General features: G+C 42.2%; 1 protein-coding gene across 5 annotated transcripts in view; it reads left to right on the forward strand.

Moving 5' to 3' along the window:
• Window positions 1-2152: 2152 nt before the first annotated feature.
• The window catches only part of ZMYM4 (zinc finger MYM-type containing 4), a 44138-nt gene continuing 27726 nt past the window's right edge, over window positions 2153-18564 (forward strand). The window contains exons 1-4 of one of the 5 annotated variants that reach the window (XM_072884910.1): window positions 2153-2419; window positions 15093-15135; window positions 16088-16618; window positions 18207-18274. In XM_072884910.1, coding sequence (XP_072741011.1) covers window positions 2378-2419; window positions 15093-15135; window positions 16088-16618; window positions 18207-18274 — 684 coding nt within the window. In that variant the 5' untranslated portion in view covers window positions 2153-2377. The remainder of the gene's footprint in view (window positions 2420-15092; window positions 15136-16087; window positions 16619-18206; window positions 18275-18564) is intronic. The other 4 variants (XM_072884906.1, XM_072884907.1, XM_072884909.1 and 1 more) reach the window with 4 other exon arrangements.

The following is an 18564-nucleotide window of genomic DNA, read 5'->3' on the forward strand; positions in this document are numbered from 1 at the left end:
GTGGCCATTTATGCACAACATCCATATGTCCTGCCGCCTGCTCAGGGCACTAGTGGACGTGGCCGAGGGAACCTTGACATGTGACAGCCCTATATTTAGACTATATTAGAATTTCTAGCTATTCCAAAAACAATACCGATATAAATACTAATTCATATTAAAATCTTTTATTGTTACTATATTTTGTGCCCATTAAAAAGATTAAAATATTCATTCTTTTCATCTGTAGCTATCTAAGGATAAAAGTACTTTTTGAATAATTATTAAATTTCACATCAAGCTCACAGTTTACATATAACATCTTTTGTCATTAAAAAATCCCAAATTCTTTAAGAAATTTCCCAAAACGACTCACCAACTAGAATTATTTTATACTTGAGGATGAGGATTATTGTATAAGTGAAAAGCATTATCCATAACTTATTAAATTATTGCATTAATTATTTCACTGTAATTGGAATGCAGTCATTTCTAAAGAGAGACTTGACAGGATTTCCTAAATGAATCCCAATATTATGTATCTAGCATTTCAGGCCAGGTGAAGGACAGTGTTTATATAAGGATCACTTCATTCACCATTGAAATGCAGCTGCTGCTTAATACCACCCTTTAATTGTGCAAATCAGATAAAGCTAGGAAGCGGAGATTTCTCTTTAAGACGAACTTTTAATTAGCAGTTTGATTATTTAAGTAGTAAGGAGAAGGGAACACATTGTTCTTATCAACTGCTTGTGGGTGCCGGTAATGTTTGACATTGTTCACAACAAAAAAGGCAACAATCTGTATCTTACGCACAGTTTCAAATTTTTTCTTAATAGGCCTATGTCTTGCTAACGTTTTGAGTGTCTTAATTATTGGAAAGCATGAAAATGACAGGCAACATTACAAAGCTTTAAATATTTAGGTTTTAACCTTGAAAGGTTACACTGATTTTTGCAGCCGAAATGTGACCTCTCAGGTATTTCAGGTTAAAGAGATATGCAAATCTTCATGGGATTACGTCCTCAGAGTCTGTAGAAACAACCCTTATATGAACTTTTGATCAAGACCAGATGAGGAAAAATGCGGTCAAATATAAACCATCCGTTCCAACATTAAAAACATGGCTGTTTTACAGTTGTACCAACAAATGTTAAATTAACTAAAAAATTACATAATGGTTCATTCACGAGTGATACAGCAGAGGCACAACAAACAAAAACCAGATCGGTCTATATTCTCAGGCTGATTCCAATAAAAGGAACAAACTGAATGTCCTGCAAATACTCCATGCCATCTTCAAAACCACTGTGCAGTAGATTCAGCACAGGAAGGAAGCGCTTCTAGACTCCACGGCAGCATAAAATTAAAAGTGAACAGACTTGGGCTGAAAGGTACGTTAAAACCTCCCATTGCTTTGGGTTTGGAACGCAGTTACTTCGTTAAATTATGGTTTGTACTGCGTTGAGCATCCTGTCGAATAAACAAATACATACCCTCTCCAACAGGAAGGCCGCGAGTCCAACGTGTCAACTTCTGGAGCGCTGCTGAAGGGAAGTCGCAACAATCCTGGTCTGCCCCGCATCACTGGATCCATCCCCCAGGGCAGCCTCACCACGGGTGCTGGCTACAGGGCGGGGTGTCCCGGGGGCCAGCGGGATGCCGGGGAGCACGGTGCGAGCATCGCGCCATGGAGGTGCCACGCCATCAGGCGGGTGCCGCGGCCTGGCAGCGCTGAGGCGGGAGCACCGCGTCATGGCCAGATACGCCAGAGAACCTCGGCCTGGCGGAGTGTGAGGCGAGGCGAGGCGCGGCCAGCCCGCAGTGCCGCAGCGGGTCACCACCGCCAGTCACCACCACAGACCTGGCCTGGCGGCCATGCCACGAGGTCACAGGCCCTGTGGCCACCATGGGGCCAGTCGAGGCCCGCCAGGGCCTGACACGTCCCGGGCCGAGCCTCGCACCTCCTGCCCCGAGCCCGCCTGGGGGTGCCCGTGCTGGGCCGCTCCCCGGTCCCCGGCCCCCCCCGGCCTCTGCCGCCCTGGGGGAGCCACCCAGCCTGGCCCTGAGGAGGCCCCAGTGCGCCTGCGCCGGGGGGGGCGGGAGGCGGGGACGCGCGGCCGTGCGCAGGCGCGCGGCGCATGCGCGCTGGGGCCCCGCGCTGGGCTTGTCGTTGCAGCTTTAAGAGGGCTCGCGGCCTGGCGGGTCCGACCCCCCCGCCGCCCTGAGGGAGCCGCCGGGCCCCCGCGCCAGCCCCCTCCTGCCGCAGCACGGCGCGGGGCCGGCCCCGGCACCCCGCGGACCCTCCCCCCGGCGCCCCCCGAAGGGGGGGGAAGGCTGAGAGGGAGTGACCGCCGGCCCCTCGCCCCGGGCTGGGACAGCTGAGGGGGGGCGCAACATGGCGGAGGCCAAGGAGGAGGGGCCCGGCCCCCGCGCCAGGGTGAGTGGGGGGCGCGAGGGGAGGTCAAAGGGGAGGGGTCAAGGGGCGGGGTCAGGGCGGGAGGGGGCCGGGGCCGGGCATCGCCGAGCGCCGCCGGCCGCGGGGATGCAGCGTGCGAGGCGCCGCGGCTCCCGCCGCTGTCCAGGGCCCTGACGGGCGGTCCCGCCGGGCCGGGGGCCCGCAGCCTCCCCAGGCGCCGAGCGGCCGGGGCCGGCGTGCGGGGCCCCCTCCAGCCCGGGGACAGGCGGCCCCCGGCCGGCTGCGTCGCAGCTGCCCACTCTCTCCAGGCCGGCGAGCAGCGCTGTCCCCGCTGGCCTTTGAGCCACGCTGCCTCTCAAGGTTTCTTTAGTTTTCTCTTAGTTCTCCTTGAGGAGAGTGTCCAGGCATCATTTCCATAAGCGTCTTGGCGTCACTTTAATAATAAACTTATAGCTAACTAGGATCCATCAGCACTGTCTGTCTCCTTGTTTAAAACACAATGGTCTTGCTGCCCTTTTTAAATTTATTTCAATTGTCCGTGTCAAACCATAGTGAGTCAAGATGGCAGTTTCATCCAGTTCCTAGCTACTCAGGCTGGAACCATTGTGTGGTACCATTAGCCGTGCTAATCCTGAGACTTGGTCCTTCCTTGTCACGGCTTGCTCTGTAAGTACACTGGGCACACTCATCCACTGGGAGAAATACTTCGTCTTTTAAACAAATGGAAGGTTCTTTGTGGCCCACGCCTTGTAGCTTGTGAAGTAACTGAGGGGGAATAACTTTTTAAGCAGTGCTCAAAATAACCGTGCAACGAGTCACGTCCTCTTTCCTGCGTGCATGTAACTTTTGACTGAAAGCTTTCTGATAGGAATGAGGTTAAGTCACATTTGTAGTTGCATGGAAGAGTCCATAGCTCACTACAAGACTCTGAGCTGTCCAGTTCCCTTTTCCCAAAGATGAAGAAGTTTTCCCATTCTCCAGCCTTGAGAAAGACGAGAACACTAGCTCAAGTTTTCCATTCCTATATGTGAGAGAAGTTTAATTTGCTGAATTTATTTCAGAGAACATGAAACTTGTGATTGCAGTGAAACTGGTTGTTGCTAAACAGAACAGTTGACCTTCAGGGTCTAACTGGAGGAGTTGCACAGACGTTGTTTGGAGTTTGGAGACGCAGTTGTGGAAATGAACATCATCACTGAATTGTCTCTGACTCATGTCTTTCAGACACTTGCACTTATTTACGAGCAAACTCAAAGAATTTTGTGGAATTGCTCACAAATATTACATTAATGCGTAAGTCTTTGGGGGATCGAGGTTTTGGCTGTCTGCAAGAAGTTCAAAGGGAAGCGGCTGCACGTAAGACAATAACTTCAGAAATCTTAAATTAAACTTCATTCCCAGTAATTGAAATGTTAGTGGACATAAGGAGATACTTTTACACCATGAGGACAGTCAAGCGTTGGACCAGGTTGCTCAGAAAGGTTGTGCAGTCTCTGTCCTAGTGTCTAGTGATCTCTTCCTGCTCATTGCCTTCGTATGCTCAATTGATCTGTCAAGTTACCTGGTATTACCGACAAAAAAAAAAAAAGATGATTGCCTTTTTTCTTCTTAAGCTTGCCAATTACCCGCTAAGGAATAACAAGAAAGTATTGTCAAGTTAGTACCGTCTTCATTGGCCTCGGGAAAAATCATTTCTCTGTCGGTTGGCTAATCATCCACTAGGTGGTAGGTCCAGAAGTCTCCATCAGTTGTTGCCCCACATGTCCCTGTACGGTATGGAAAGCCTCTCGTGCTGTCGGCATTGACAACATTCTCCATTCCTGCAGAAGCAGAGAACTTTTTTGGTAAAATTTAGGGATGATGCAGGAAAGTGTCAGTTGCCCCAGGCGAGTTAGTAAGGAAAGAGGAAACACAACTTGCCAATCTAGCTTGAAGGAAAATACCTTCCTGATCCCAAGTCTGACAGTGAGGTTGATCTTAACTGTGCCAGAAAGACTCCTGTGAGATTTTAAAATAAATAGTAGCACCAGTGTAGTGCATTGTATCAGTCTGTAATGTTCAAAGTCTGAGGGGTGAATTTCCTCATCTCCCCTCCCCATCCCAAAACCAGTTTATGCACCAAGATATTCTTGAGGAACGTGGGGAGAAGTGAATCCTTCCTGGCTGCTTGAATGACTGATGGAACCTGTGAAGAATGAGATTCCAATACCGTAAATACAGCACACTTGTATATCTTCCATTAAAGCCAGAATTAATGAGGTCTTGGAAAACCTGCGTATCTCATTTCTCTTCCCCATTGTGGTCCAGTTCCCATTCTACAGGAGGATGAAATGATGGACTCTTCCAAATCCTGTGCCTAAGGAATAAGGAGCATTCTTATAAAAAATTCTGTTCCTTCATATGGACAAAATAAAGGCTGATTTAATAATTTCTCCAGAGAGGAATTTAACAAGTGCTGGTGCATTCAGAATTGCTCTTTTCAATATTAAAATATTTTGCAAATATTATTCCAGAAGTGCATACACTGAAACTGGCATTTTGCAAAACCCATTGATAAGCAGTTGCCATCTTTTAGCTCAATCCACGATAATGAGCAACAAACTAAAAAATAAAGTTTTTGCCAGTGTAAAGCTGACATAGAAGTTTGTCTAATTTTGATTTTTAATGGTATCTGGAAAGTTCTTATGGAAAAGTTGTTATTTTAGAGAAGGTTAATTTCTGCCCAAAATCAAAACTATTGTACTTTCTAAGGAAAATATATCAACATATTTAACTTTTCATACTTATGAAATTATATCAAGATGAACTTGAAAGGTGTCTGCTTGTACGTTTTTTTTAATTAAGTTTATCAAAATATTTGTGGCAGTTCAACTTTAATTTGTATATACTATCACTGTCTTGAACAGTTTATATTTTGAATAGAATGATCATTTATTTACGACAATACCCTGTCAACCCGTTGAACCAGACAGGACAATGTGGGCTGTACAGTGCTAACTACGGAAATTTGACACTTGGGCTCTTGGAAGTTAATTTGGCGTGAATATGTGAACACCTGGGTGTCTACATCAATAAAACAGCTGTTTGCAAAAGATTTTTAATTTTGCATGGCTTTAATTAAAAATTGAAGGGCATCATCTCATTTAGAAAGTTTTGTTACTGAACTACTCTTGAATGGTACAAAGACGATGAAAACATTTATCTGCAAAGGCTTGTGCACCTCTCAAAAGATGCTTTGATGTCATAATCTTTGAATTCACCTTCTAAAAATAAGCATAATGGATCTCAGTCTTTTACATCAGGACTTTTCGCGTGGTATAAAACACAGAAAAGTTAAGTAAGCTCTTTATGCCCACTTCAAGGTCCCTTGCATGATTAGGATAGTGGAAATTAATTCTGAAATCACTCCCAATGTTCTTGAAGAGGTTATCTCAACTTTTCCCTCATTTAATGACTGTTGTATCCCATCATTCCTTCCAGACATTCCAATTCACGTTGGCCTTTCCCTAAACAAGTCTTGTAGCAAGTTTTATCTCGGAATTTTCTTCAAGGTTTTCTGTCAATGACTGACTCTGTTCAGATGATTTCCATCATCCATTTTATAAGTGTCGTAACGGCATAAAAGCAGTGCTCTTGTACCTCCTGCTTTTGCTCGTAACGCTTATTCTCTGCGATCATCTAAACTCTTCAAAATAAGGCTTCTCCAGCAGAGAATATTTCATCAAGGGCATGTTAGCAGAATCATATGGGTCTATCATCTTAGCCTGTGTTCTGTCTTACGTTCTTTAATAGAAAAAAATTGTGTTTCTGCAGGGGCAAAAGAGGGAGATGGGTAGAGTACACCCACAAGGTTGGGGTTTTCAATTAGTTGTCCAGTGGAAACGTAAAAAAGAGAGTGGGCAAGAGTCAGTCTGGGAAAATAACTTGAGGATAAAATGAACTCTCTTATTGGAAAGGTCCAGCAGTGTTTCATGAATGCTGTAGGTGTGAGGCTGTGATAAACTAATCCTTGCATGTTGCTGATCCCAGGAGCAGTTACTTTATTTCTAGAAGCTCATACCAGGCTGAAGCAAAAGCCACATGACAGCTGAGATTGAAAGAAATTGAAATTTGCTATCACGAGCTGCTCTTGAACCGTATCAGGAAAAGGGAGACCGGTTTTAAGTGTTGAGCAGGCTGCAGCTTGGTGCTAACCTCATGACCCAGAGTAGATGACCTGGATCGCCATACTCTTTTCCTTTAACTCTGACTCTCTGGAAGTGCTACTCAGAAATTTCAAGGGAAATAAAAAGTTTAAAAGACTGTAACTTTGCTTTACTGAGCTGGTACTGATCCAAAATTTGCATGATATATTCTGTCCTTTCTGTAAATACTGATTGAAGAATGATGGTAATGTATTTAGTTTTGGTTACCATATTTGCTATCTGCTTTAGATATATCTGTTTAATTTTAAAAGTAGCTTGAAGTATTATAGGGCTTACATATACATTAGATAGTTTTAAAGTGTGTCGTGTCTAATACCTTTGAAGTTTTTAGTAAAAAATGTATGATAATCCGTTATCATTATAACCACAGTTTACTACATCAGATTTTTGGTAACAAACCCAAAACTTAAATTTTACATTTGGTCTTTTTCCCTTTTGATAGCTGGTCCAGATTCAGAAAAGTATTTGAAGTCTTCTAAGAGCTTGGAGAAGTTTAGTATCAAAAATCTGAGCCTTGGTCCTGAGTTAGCTAAGTACTTGGATCTGAGAGCGGTCAGGATTAGCAGTTACTTAAGAACCAATCTTTACGTCTTAGACTTTTGCTGTCCACGGTGGTGGTCAGAAAGCACAAACTGCCCCTGGAGGGTGGCACAGGGGAACACAAGCAAGGTGGGCAAATCCTGGACTCTTCCAAACCAACAAACTGCGAAGTTGCCTTTGTGTGTCAGTCTGCTGTGTCTGTGCTGGAACGGTCTTTGCAGACTATGTCGCATTGTAGATGAGAAATACAGGAGAAATAGTTGTGATAGGAAAGTCTTGTTTTTACTTTCTTAGCAGTGTAAAGGAGAGTGTAGAAATAAATGCTTTCCATTTGCAATCTTTACGCTGTAAGCTGTACCCACAGAACAGTTATCTGTCTAGTCTCACCCAGGTTCTCCGGACTCTTTCTGCTATCAGTGTAAGAGATGGGAATCTCTGAAAGGTCATCTGCCCAGTCCCAGGGCAGGATGAATTGCTGCTGGAGGAACCTCTTCATTTCCATTGGAAAGAGAGGAAACCTGAATCGCTAGCCTAATAAACTAATGTTTAGTTGTCTAAATTTAGGTGAGAAGAACCTGAGACAGAATTAGCACAACTGTACAGAGTTATTCCTACAGGAGAAATTTTGGAGTACTTGCTTTCTTTTATTATTTTTTGCATAACTTATTTGTGTAGTTTTTTGAATCTTGGTATTTGTTAAAACAGTCCAAAAAACAAGTGGAAAGATTTCATCTTTATTAAATGGTGCTAGTTGCTCAAGAAAGCTTTTATAAAATACAGTTTAGTTAATGCAGACTATTAACAGGTCTTTATTATGTTTAATATTGCCTGGTAGGAGCTGTTATAGTGCTCTATGAAAAAATTACACTTTTTTGTGTTTTTTGGCAAAATTTCTGCTATCTAGAAACCTACCAAATTGATTGGTTAAATAAGTTTAAAGAAAGTTTCCTTGGGGGGAGGATGCCTGTATAAGGGAAGCTTCACCTCCATCACTTACTTGCAGGCAGAAGAATCAAGCAGACGTGGGTCAGTCTTTTTCACTGTCTCGCTGTGATAGTTGTTCATGTCCTTGCAGGCGTTTTGTGCAGACAGTCTTGTTTGTTCATGTAACGCGGCAGTTCTCGAGTGCTCCATGAAGTAATCACAGGAGCTTTGCTGAGAGCTCTGATCACATAGTACTAGTGGTTTTTTCTGCCTGTTTTTACAGGTGTTCAGGCATTTCATTCTGAAGAGCCTTGGATACTTGTAATAATATCTGCAAAGAAGGTGGAGCATCCAACTAAGCTGCCTATTGTAAGAACCACTTCTTCATAGGAAAAGAAAAAGTAGAAGCCAACCAGGGCAACAACTACAAATGGGACTGGAAGTGTAGCCACCTGAAAGAGAGAAACACCAGTTTTTATAAGAGCAGGAGAGGAGAAAATCATAGGACTGTACAGGAATGTGGAAGAGAAGTGGAACAGGCAAAAAGGAAGCCTGAGCTAGGAAGGTATTTTGAAGAATAAAGTAGATCACATGACTGCTTTTCTCTCTTTAAGGACAGAAATACTGAAATAGAGAGAACTGAATATACGTACAGGCTCTCCAGTTTTCACCACCAATTGTTGTGGTTGGCACCGAACTCTTATGAGAAGGGAAAAGACTTGCAGTACCTAATGGTAGATGAGATGATTCACCAGTGTGGGCCTATTAACATATAAACCATTCTGTGAAGGAGGGCTGATAATCCCTGCTGTGTTTATCAACAAGCAGAAGGTGCTACATTTGTAAATTTTCCTGATGCATGCAAAGCCATCTTGTAGGCTTCTTATTTGAGGACAAATTATAATGAAAAGCAGACAACTTAGGTTTTATACATGTTTCACTTTCTTTAAAGATTAATTTACAGAGTTGGGTTTTTTTCCCCCTATTAGTAACATAACTAGTAGCAAGCTATTACTAACATGGTTAATTATCCTCCTGGGGGAGACATTGAGTACAGGGATCTTCCCAGGTTTATAGTACTGGTCCTCCACCCCAGATCGTTACCCTCATTGCTTCTTAGTTGTATTATATAGACTGGCTTTCCCTTAAAAGACATGGTGATGGCTCTCTTAATGAGCTACTCAGCTTCTGAGTTAAGTGGAATTTAGGGAATTGCGTGCTTTGCAGAACATAATCTCTAAATAGCTATGCTTTTGAAAGCTTTGGCCACAAGTATACGTTTGTAATCTGGAAAATGCTGTCTTTCTTGTGGGATGCTAAAATATGTAACTGAACTGAAATACTTGGTTTGGAATAATTGCTTGCTGAGTATGACAGCAGAAACATACGTTGTTGTGATATGGACCCTGCTCTGATTTTGGTGATTTTTACATCCATGTAACTTCAGTTTAGTTATTCTGACTTATGCTGTGAGAAATAGGAATTTTCCTAATTTCAGCTCACTTACAGATTCAGTGTAACCAAAATCCCAGCATCAACGGTTGTTTGTAGTGTCTTAACCATCAATAGGAAAGTTCAGTGCATAGCCAGGGGTGAGGTTTTGAGGGGAGAAGTTCTTTGTCTTTAAAAGAAAGTCTTTATTGTGGATGTCTTGATTGGCTTGCTTGATGTGTGTTTTGTGTCTCTGTGTGTTTCTTAATTTGCAAAGCCCACATGTCTAGCAGGCGTCAGATCAGCACATCAAACTCTGGTGTCTTTGCAAAAACCATTGCAAGGTGAAGCCTTCCCGTGTGGAGCTGCTTCCTTCTCAAATCCATGGTTCTGTGGGCAGATGGGAGACGGGCTCGGATCCCCCTCTGGTTTTTGTAGATACAGATTAAAACCACCAATCATTCAGAAAAAGTAAGGCACGCTGTAACTTTCTGTGTGTTTGACAGACTCATCTACTTGGCCCCATATAGGCTGGTAACAGTATGCAGCTTGTGTGTGCATGTTTGGTGGATACGGAAACCATAAGGCTGACAGTGGCTTTGTTTGGAATTGTACTGTGAATATTCAGAAAACTCAGGAATGTTGGAAAAACCTGGGGATAGAAAGGGGCGATACATTTACATGCTGATCCACTCCCCGTGGTTTCTGGTGAATCATTCAGAAATCTAAAAATGCACAAATGAAACGGCAGCAGCATGTGCCTAAATCTTCTTTCCTGAAACTTAAAAATTAAGATGCGTAAGTAAGTGAGATGCAAGGTAAAACCGTGTTTCTTGAACGGAAAGATAGGGAGCCACAAGAAACTGAAAAATGCCCGCCTTTGTCTTTTTTACACGTATAGACGATTGTTGGGGATTTGCCTTTAACAATACCCGTCATCGTATCCATTTAATTACCCTTACGCGAGATTAAAAGCAATCTTTTGAAGTCTTGGGCATGGCTCAGATGCCCAAGGAAGCCTCGAGGATGCACCTCGCAATATCTGCCAAGCCCAGGCTCTCCCTCTCCCCACATGCAGCTCTGAACTCATTCTCACCTACGAAGAGCAATGCATGGTCCCCCACCAGCAAACCGCAGGGGCTCCCGGGGCACCGGCCGCGCGTTGGCCATGGCAGGCGGCTGTCCGGCGCGGAGGTCCGGCGCGGAGCCGGGGCGGCTAGGGGGCTCTGCAGGCCCAGCACCGCACGCCGAGCTCTATGGCTCGCCTGACCCCGCCGGGTTCTCTTCCTGCCGCAGCGGTTCTTTTCCTGTAGCAGGTATCTGCAGCAGGCTGGCTCTTTGTTACCCTCTGCTCTTCCCTCCCTAGGTGCTCCGAAGGTATGGATCGATAGGTCTGTCTGTGTTTCGGTGGAAGGCAGCTCCGGGAGAGACCCGCTGCTTAATTGTGCTCGTGCTGCGGAGTTTTCCCGTAGCAGAGGTGCAGCGCGGCTGGCTGCCTGCCTGGCATCCCTTCCAGGGATGTCATGTGTAAAAGGTCAGGGGATGCTTCCTGAGCTCACCACACCTGGTTCAAGAATAGCAATTACAATTTAAATTACTTTTTTTTTTTTTAAATGGTGTCTTCCTTCGCAGTGTAATGAATTCTGAAGTGGGGGGTTGTGCTGTGTATGTAGCGACGAGGAAACTGTGCAGACAAGAAATTGAGAATCAGCTCTGACTATTTTTAATTGCAGTTTTCTTAACATCTGCTTCCTTTCCACAGTTTGCTTATGGATGCAGTAAAACCTAGGATCAAACTTCAAAAGGCTTGCTAGAAAGATATGTGCCTGTGTATGCAAAGTTGTTACGTTGTTTTGTTTATTTTTTTAAAAAAATTATCTATTTTGCATACAAAATGAGGTTGTAGCCATAGGCAACCTCTCTCTTTATATTGCACAAAAATAATCTATTAATTGTTTGATTTATGGATGCTATGGCAACTTTGAACGCTGTTAAAGTATTGAACAGGTTTTTAGTTATTTCAAATTAGCACATTGTATTAAAGTGTAAACACTGTCCTTCTGTCACCTGCTCCAAGCAAAGACGGGTTAGTGCTGAGGGTGTAACACTGTTCCCCTAGAATCTAATATACAACTATAAAAAAAATAGCGACATACCTAGTGCAATATTTTTTTTAATAAAAGCAGTACTATCTTTATGTAAAGAGTAGTTAATTTAAAGCAAAACACATTGCTTCCAAGAATACCTAATTGTTTTGTCACCATTTCTGTATTCCTGTTTCATTTATTTATTTATTACAACCTGAGTAGGCAGAGCATTGCTTTGTGTACAGTGCTAGCTAATGAGACGGAGTCACTAAGAAAGATACATCCAAAACCATTTAATTTTGCTAATATCAAACTTAAACCATTCTGTCTTAAACTCTTAGGGAATGCTCACTACTTAAAAGCACTAAGTATCATTAAGTTATTCTCTGGCAAAATATTAGCCAAAGTGATTGAATGAAGGTGTTTTAAAATATGATATTCCTGAGTTTTATTTTACAACTGCAAGTTCGTTGTGAGGACTGTGTTGAGGAATTGAAGCCTAGAGTATTTTAACAGAAAACGTTCCGTTCCTGATACTTTCCATTCCGTAGTTATCTAGGATGTAATCTGGGATATTGAGGTGCCTCTTCTTACATCTGGCAAAAATGACCCGTAGGAAATGCCATCTGATGAATCAGTTTCATGTTTGCCTCTAGAGTACTGCTGTTCCACTAATCACCAAATCTTAAAAAATCTGAGCAGAAGAAATAAAGGGAATTAGGAGTGATGACAACTGATCAAAAGAGGAAGTATGAGGACTGGTGAGAGAGGGAATTGCCTTGCAGAAATGTAATAGCATAATACAGAAATAGTAAGTTGGGCATTATTACTTACATTTCTGTGTAATACAAGACCATAATGCAATGAAAGCCAACTTATATGACTGATTAAGGTGATATATTTTTATGTAACTATCGATATACAAAATTTCCTCCTGAGATGGCATTAAACAAGATTGTAATAGGATTCGGGAAGGGAATAGAAGTGTATATAATTGAGAGAATAGCCCACACTAATTCAGAAAAAAGTATATGAGCCCTCATTTCAGGGCGTAGTCCAGTTACAGACTGTTATGGAATGAGTAATTTACTGGGGAGAGAGAGAGATATATATATTTATGTGTATGTAGATACATATGTATCCACACACAAGCATACAGACACCCCCTAGTTTCCTCTCTTTGGATTTACACCACGTGGGAGTTCTGGTGCTGTTCACCATCAGAAACTAGATGGTGGCTTAGATAAGACTGCTAGTATTATCAGATGCTGAAGTTCCTGTTTTATAAATATTGCCAGTGGAAGCTTTTGACCACAGACACAGATCTTCCTCTGTACCCTAAAACTTTAAAGGAAGAAAATACTCAAGATGATGTCTTATTTTGATAGCCTCACAAAAGAAAGATAAAAGAGACAAAATAGGGGTTTTTTTTTTCTTAGGATGACCTCGTGGTTGGGAATTGTCTTGGATTCCTTCCAGGTGGATTGTAAATGTTTTCCAACTTGTCCAAAATATTTGTGGTAGTCCCTAACCCGCTCTTGCAGGTGGCCCCTTGTGCTGACTTGCATGTTGTCGTTTCTTTGAATGAAACAGTTAGAGAGATCCAGACTGCAAAACATATTCTTTTTCTAATAACAGCATTTCTAGTTTTGTCACCTATTATTAAAAAGATTTGTTACCACCAGAGAAGGAGGAATACCTAGCGTTTGGATGTATAAGGTAACCAGGATTGTGGTAGAACTTCGAATACTTTCCCACAGGCACTTGGATCTCAAAAGAGTTAAAGAACTACTTCGATATAAAGTACTACTACGAGAAAAAGATGATCTAATGAAAACTTTTCTTGCCCTACCAGCAAATTGTCAGACTTTTTTGGAGAAGAAAGAACATTACTGACAGGAAGCAAGAAAAGGATCAAGGAAGGTCAGCGTAGAGAAAAGGACCTAGGCTATCATTTTTGCTTCCCAAGGCTTCATTTCTGATATTATTATCAAATGGCAACAAGTTCCTTTTTCTGTTCTTCTATAAAAACACCGCTATCCTTGTCCTCGGCATCTGGTATTAGCACTAAGTATATCCAATATTTATGGGGATTAATTTTACACTAGTGTAAACTTAGTTTACCACAAGTGGACTTCTTAGGTCAACATTAAACTTGCATCTCTGGAGACACTCCTAGGAGCATTATAGCAGTAACAGAACTCAGGCCTTGCAAACCTTCCTGGAAGGTGTTTCCTTACTCTTTTTTCCTCAAGATAATTACAATGAATAGACTTGCATCAGCCTTGTGGAAAAGTGAAAGGTTTTTTTTTCTTTTGGTTCTGTATTTTACTTTTCCAGCCTCAACTATCTGCTCAGAGAAGCTGGAAGTTTTTGGTGCAGTATCAAATTGTCTTGATATTCACAATGCTGGACAGGTCCTCACTATTCCATGTGTGTCATATTAAGCTGAAGGAGCTAACTTGTCTTTGTAGACCTGCAAGTGATATTGGAAAGAGACTACCGGACTTTTTGCCATCAGATGAACCCTGGGACAATATGTTGTCATCCTTTCCCAGAGCTGGCTGCTACTAAACTGTTAGTTCCCATCACAGTCCTGTGGAATATCGGATTTCTCAACTAAATGACTTGAGTTCAATGAAATTAGAGATCATCCCTTTGCTATCAAATCCCATTACTTTCTTTAAGATGGCTTAAGAATTGAAGTGTGAGCAGGATCTACCAGAAAAGAAAGCGTAGAGCTGGAGACGTAGAGAAAGGAGAGATGACTTAAATGAATTGCTGTTCTCTTTTAGGCAGACAGGAAGGATGCTAATGAGTTGGACATTCTAAAGGAAACTTTAATTATGCTGAGTGCGCGTACTTCTTCAGACAGCATTCAAGCATGCCGTCAACTTTGTCTGTCAGAGAATGTTTAATGTAAACGAACGTTTTGTACAGCACTCAGAGTCATCATATGGCTCTTCTTTGGTTACGCTTGTACTGACACTCATTGTCTCGTTACTGTTAGGAAGTTAAGTGTTACATTTCACTGTTCCTGGAAAGGGGACATTCCCTGTTAGAGAGATGAAACCTTTGGATCTGTGCAGCCCACGTCAGTGGAAGCTGTGTATGCTGCTATTTTTCCATTTATAACGTTCAGGGAAATGAAGGCTCATAGAGCGTCAAAGAGGGCAGAATCTATGATCTTGACCTGGTACAAGTATCTCACGTAGAAGTGAAAATTTTGACATTCCCTTCCCTCCCCTCTCTCCTCCACCTTCTCTGGGAAACAACGCTAATTCTAAATTTTCATTGTGTGCTTTTTCTGTGTACATCTGAACTTGTTAGGGTAAATGTGACTTCTCAGTAATGTAACAGTCTTAATTCATAGAACTTTGCTTGGGGCAAGAAAGGAAGGAGGAGGAATTGTGATCCTTCTTGTTGGTTTTGTTTTTGATCGGATAATTTTTAGCAAAGTACATGGCAGCTGACCAAGATAATGATATAGTGCTTTCCTTTTTACAGTTTGAAGATAAATCTGATGCGGTATTTGATATTACAGAAAAATGTAAGTATTTCTATTTATTTATACAAGGCCATAGTTTCACGAAACATTTCTTAGAAGTATCATTGCTGCTGAAAAAGACTATCTTGCCCTTCTCCTAGCCCTTGCTACTCATTCCCTCACTGCATTGCTGTCCTGGTTTCGGCTGGGACAGAGTTAATTTTCTTCCTAGTAGTTGGCATAGTGCTGTGTTTTGGATTTAGTATGAGAATAATGTTGATAACACACTGATGTTTTAGTTGTTGCTAAGTAGTGCTTACACTAAGTCAAGGACTTTTCAGCTGATCATGCTCTCCTGACTGAGAAGGCTGGAGGTGCACAAGAAGCTGGGAGGGGGCACAGCCAGGACAGCTGACCCAAACTGGCCAAAGGGCTATTCCGTACCATATGGCATCATGCGCAGCATATAAACTAGGGGAAGGCTGGCCGGGGGGCAGCGATCGCTGCTCGGGGGCTGGCTGGGCATCGGTCGGTGGGTGGTGAGCAGTTGCATTGTGCATCACTTATTTTGTACAGTCTATTATTATTATTATTATTATCCCTTCCTTTTCTGTCCTGTTAAACTGTCTTTATCTCAACCCACGAATCTTACTTCCCCCCGCCCCCCCCCCCGATTCTCTCCCCCGTCCCACCAGGAGGGAGTGAGCAAAAGGCTGTGTGGTGTTTAGCTGCCTGCCGGGTTAAACTGTGACAATTGCCTTCTCCACAAGCGTTACATATGAGATGAATTGAAGTTAATGTTTTTTCTTTCTTTGGTTAGTTTTACTCAGTGCAGCTTCTGCTTCACTGTGCGATGAGTGGGACAGAACTGTTTCTTATGTCAGCAATATTTTATCAGTAACGTTGGCCCAAGAAGGCTGAGAGTATTCAAGGAATTGCAGCATCAGACAGATTAGCAAAGGACACTTACAAGTTGGTGAATTTTCTGATTGTTTATGGTTTTTTTTCTCCCTAGGTGGTGAAATTCTGGATGCAGAAATGTCTGAGGACACTGACCACAACTTAACACCTGCCCTCGACAGCATATCTTACGGAATACAGAATCGAACAGGATCTGAAAACTCACTGCTGGATGATGATGATGATGATTATTTTCTGAACTCTGGGGATCTTGCAGGCATACCTGTTGTTGGGAGTGACAACGAAGATGATCAGAATTTCACTCCAAAAGACACTCTTTCTTCAGCGATTCATGATGAAGACCATCTGGAAGAAGGCAAGAGAGTTACAGAACATGAATTGGACAGTGAAAAAGAAATTCAGATTCAGAATGCAATCCAAAAGGATCTCACTTCACCATTTGAGCAGGGCCCTGTATTTAAATCAATTCGAAAAGATTTTAGCATAACAAGAGATAATGGCAAAGAGACTTTTTCAGCAAAGGACAAGAATAGAGAAGGACATTTTCAAGAACGTGAAAAACGGTTGGAAAAAATCCCTAAAGATATGGATTCTAGATTGAAAAGCAGTTTTCTTGACAAAGCAGGTAACTGTTGACATCGTAGACCTGGCTACCCAGCAAAGAGGAAGAAAGAACTAGACAGAAATTAGCAATAGGGCTAGTTATTAAAAACATCATCTTGTTGAAGAGAATATGCATAGCTGTATGTAGGGAAGCATTTTATAAAGAACCCTGAAATACGATGAACTCTGTATTAGGACTAGGATTTGCAAAAGGGCCTGGCAGCATTAGGGGGGGGTCTCATGCTCCACAGCTTGTTTCAAAGCCTCAACATATCCTTTGTTGTTGTGGTTTACTAAACCAAGCTGGGTGACAATGTAAGCTTCCTTTTGTTTTTTCTTACTGTTTTTTATAGACCTTGGAAATCCTCAAAAGAAAAGATGACAAAGTTTAGGTTAAGTTGGTGGCCAGGAAAGATTTTTTTGAGCAAAATACCAATTCTTCATTAATGTATATGTATTTAAAGCAATATGCATTTCATAGTAGCATCATGGAAAGGCTTGCTGGAAATGTATTAGTGTCTGCAGGAAGTCAGCCAGGGAGTAAGTTGAGATCTGCTTGTCCTAGGGGACTGCTCTCCTTCTTCCTCAGATGCTTGCGTCTTGGACTTTGTCCAGCCAACATGGAGAGAACCAGAGATGCCTGTAATCCATTTCTCATTTGAGGGAGCCTGAGAGTCACCAGTAGTCTTGCTGCCCACACGCCTGTTTTTGACTTCCCAGGCTCTGAAAGTTACAGTAGAACACTGAATGAAGGAGTTAAGAATAACCAGGCTGGAACGTGCGATTTAATTTTATTCAGAAGACTGTATGGAGAGAGGGTAGGCCAACGAGCGAGAGCCTCCTGGCTACTTGTTCATATTCACATCTTACAATTCTGATGTTTAAACTTTGTATGTTTAGTAACAGCATCTTAAAATCGGTGCTTCCAGCTTCCACAAATGATAGAGAAATGGTATGGATGTTTTTAAAATAAAGAAGAGTTAAAGACATCTCTTTACTTTTACCTTCAGGTAGAAATGAAGTGAAGAGTATTTCTATGCAAAAGACATATTTCAGAAAATTGTAAATACCTACAGTTATAAGATTGTGGCTGAGAGCTGTGCAGCCTCAGGTAGAGTAGTCAGTAATTGAAACAGCAATACTAAATGCTCATAGGCAGCATCCAGGCAAATCCAGTATTTTTAAAAAGATACATGCTAAAAAAGTGTAAGCTACTGTTTCCTGAGAAGGGGGGAAGAGGCAAAAGACCAGAACAGCAAAGAAAAGGATGAAAGTTGTTGCTCTGAAAAATATTTTCTGATTTAAATGTCGAAACATGGCAGAGTTCAGAACTCACTGGGGTGGAGAAAATTCTGAATGAACAATTTGCCTCAGAATTTTGCAACCATTTTGCTGGAATGGGAGAATAATGACCCAATAGAATAACAAAAAATGTCAACTCTCCTTAGGGATTACCGTCTTATTTGCAGGGAGGAGAAAGGGAGTAGTTGAATACTTCTGAGGTGCTGTCAGGCTATGGGGTTGGGGATCAGTATGAGACTCTAGATAGTTTTAAAGGAAATGCGTTGGAATCTGTATTCATTTATATTTAATGTATATGTTTTCCTCAGTTCATAATCAAGTAGAAGAAACATTACGGACGCAGTTAGCGCCACAAACTCCAGAAACTAACTTCAGGGTAAGCTATAGATCTTTCAAACACTTTTGCAAGTGCAGCGATATACTGGAATAATTCAAAATACGTATTTTGTATTTGAGTGTAAATTTGAGTATCAAGAAACCTGATCTTCTGACTCTTAGACATCTTTGCTACTTAAACAGTGCATATAATTTTGTAAAATTTTGCTGACCCTCTCTTTGGATTGAGGACTCTTTTGATAGCCACTTTCATGTTCAGCATGGTCTGACTGACTGGTGAACCGAATCTAGACCTGGATGCATCCATCTGACCTGCTGCCTTTTTTCCAG

This window comes from Ciconia boyciana, chromosome 21, assembly GCF_034638445.1.
Source record: "Ciconia boyciana chromosome 21, ASM3463844v1, whole genome shotgun sequence".
Classification (NCBI taxonomy): Eukaryota; Metazoa; Chordata; class Aves; order Ciconiiformes; family Ciconiidae; genus Ciconia; species Ciconia boyciana.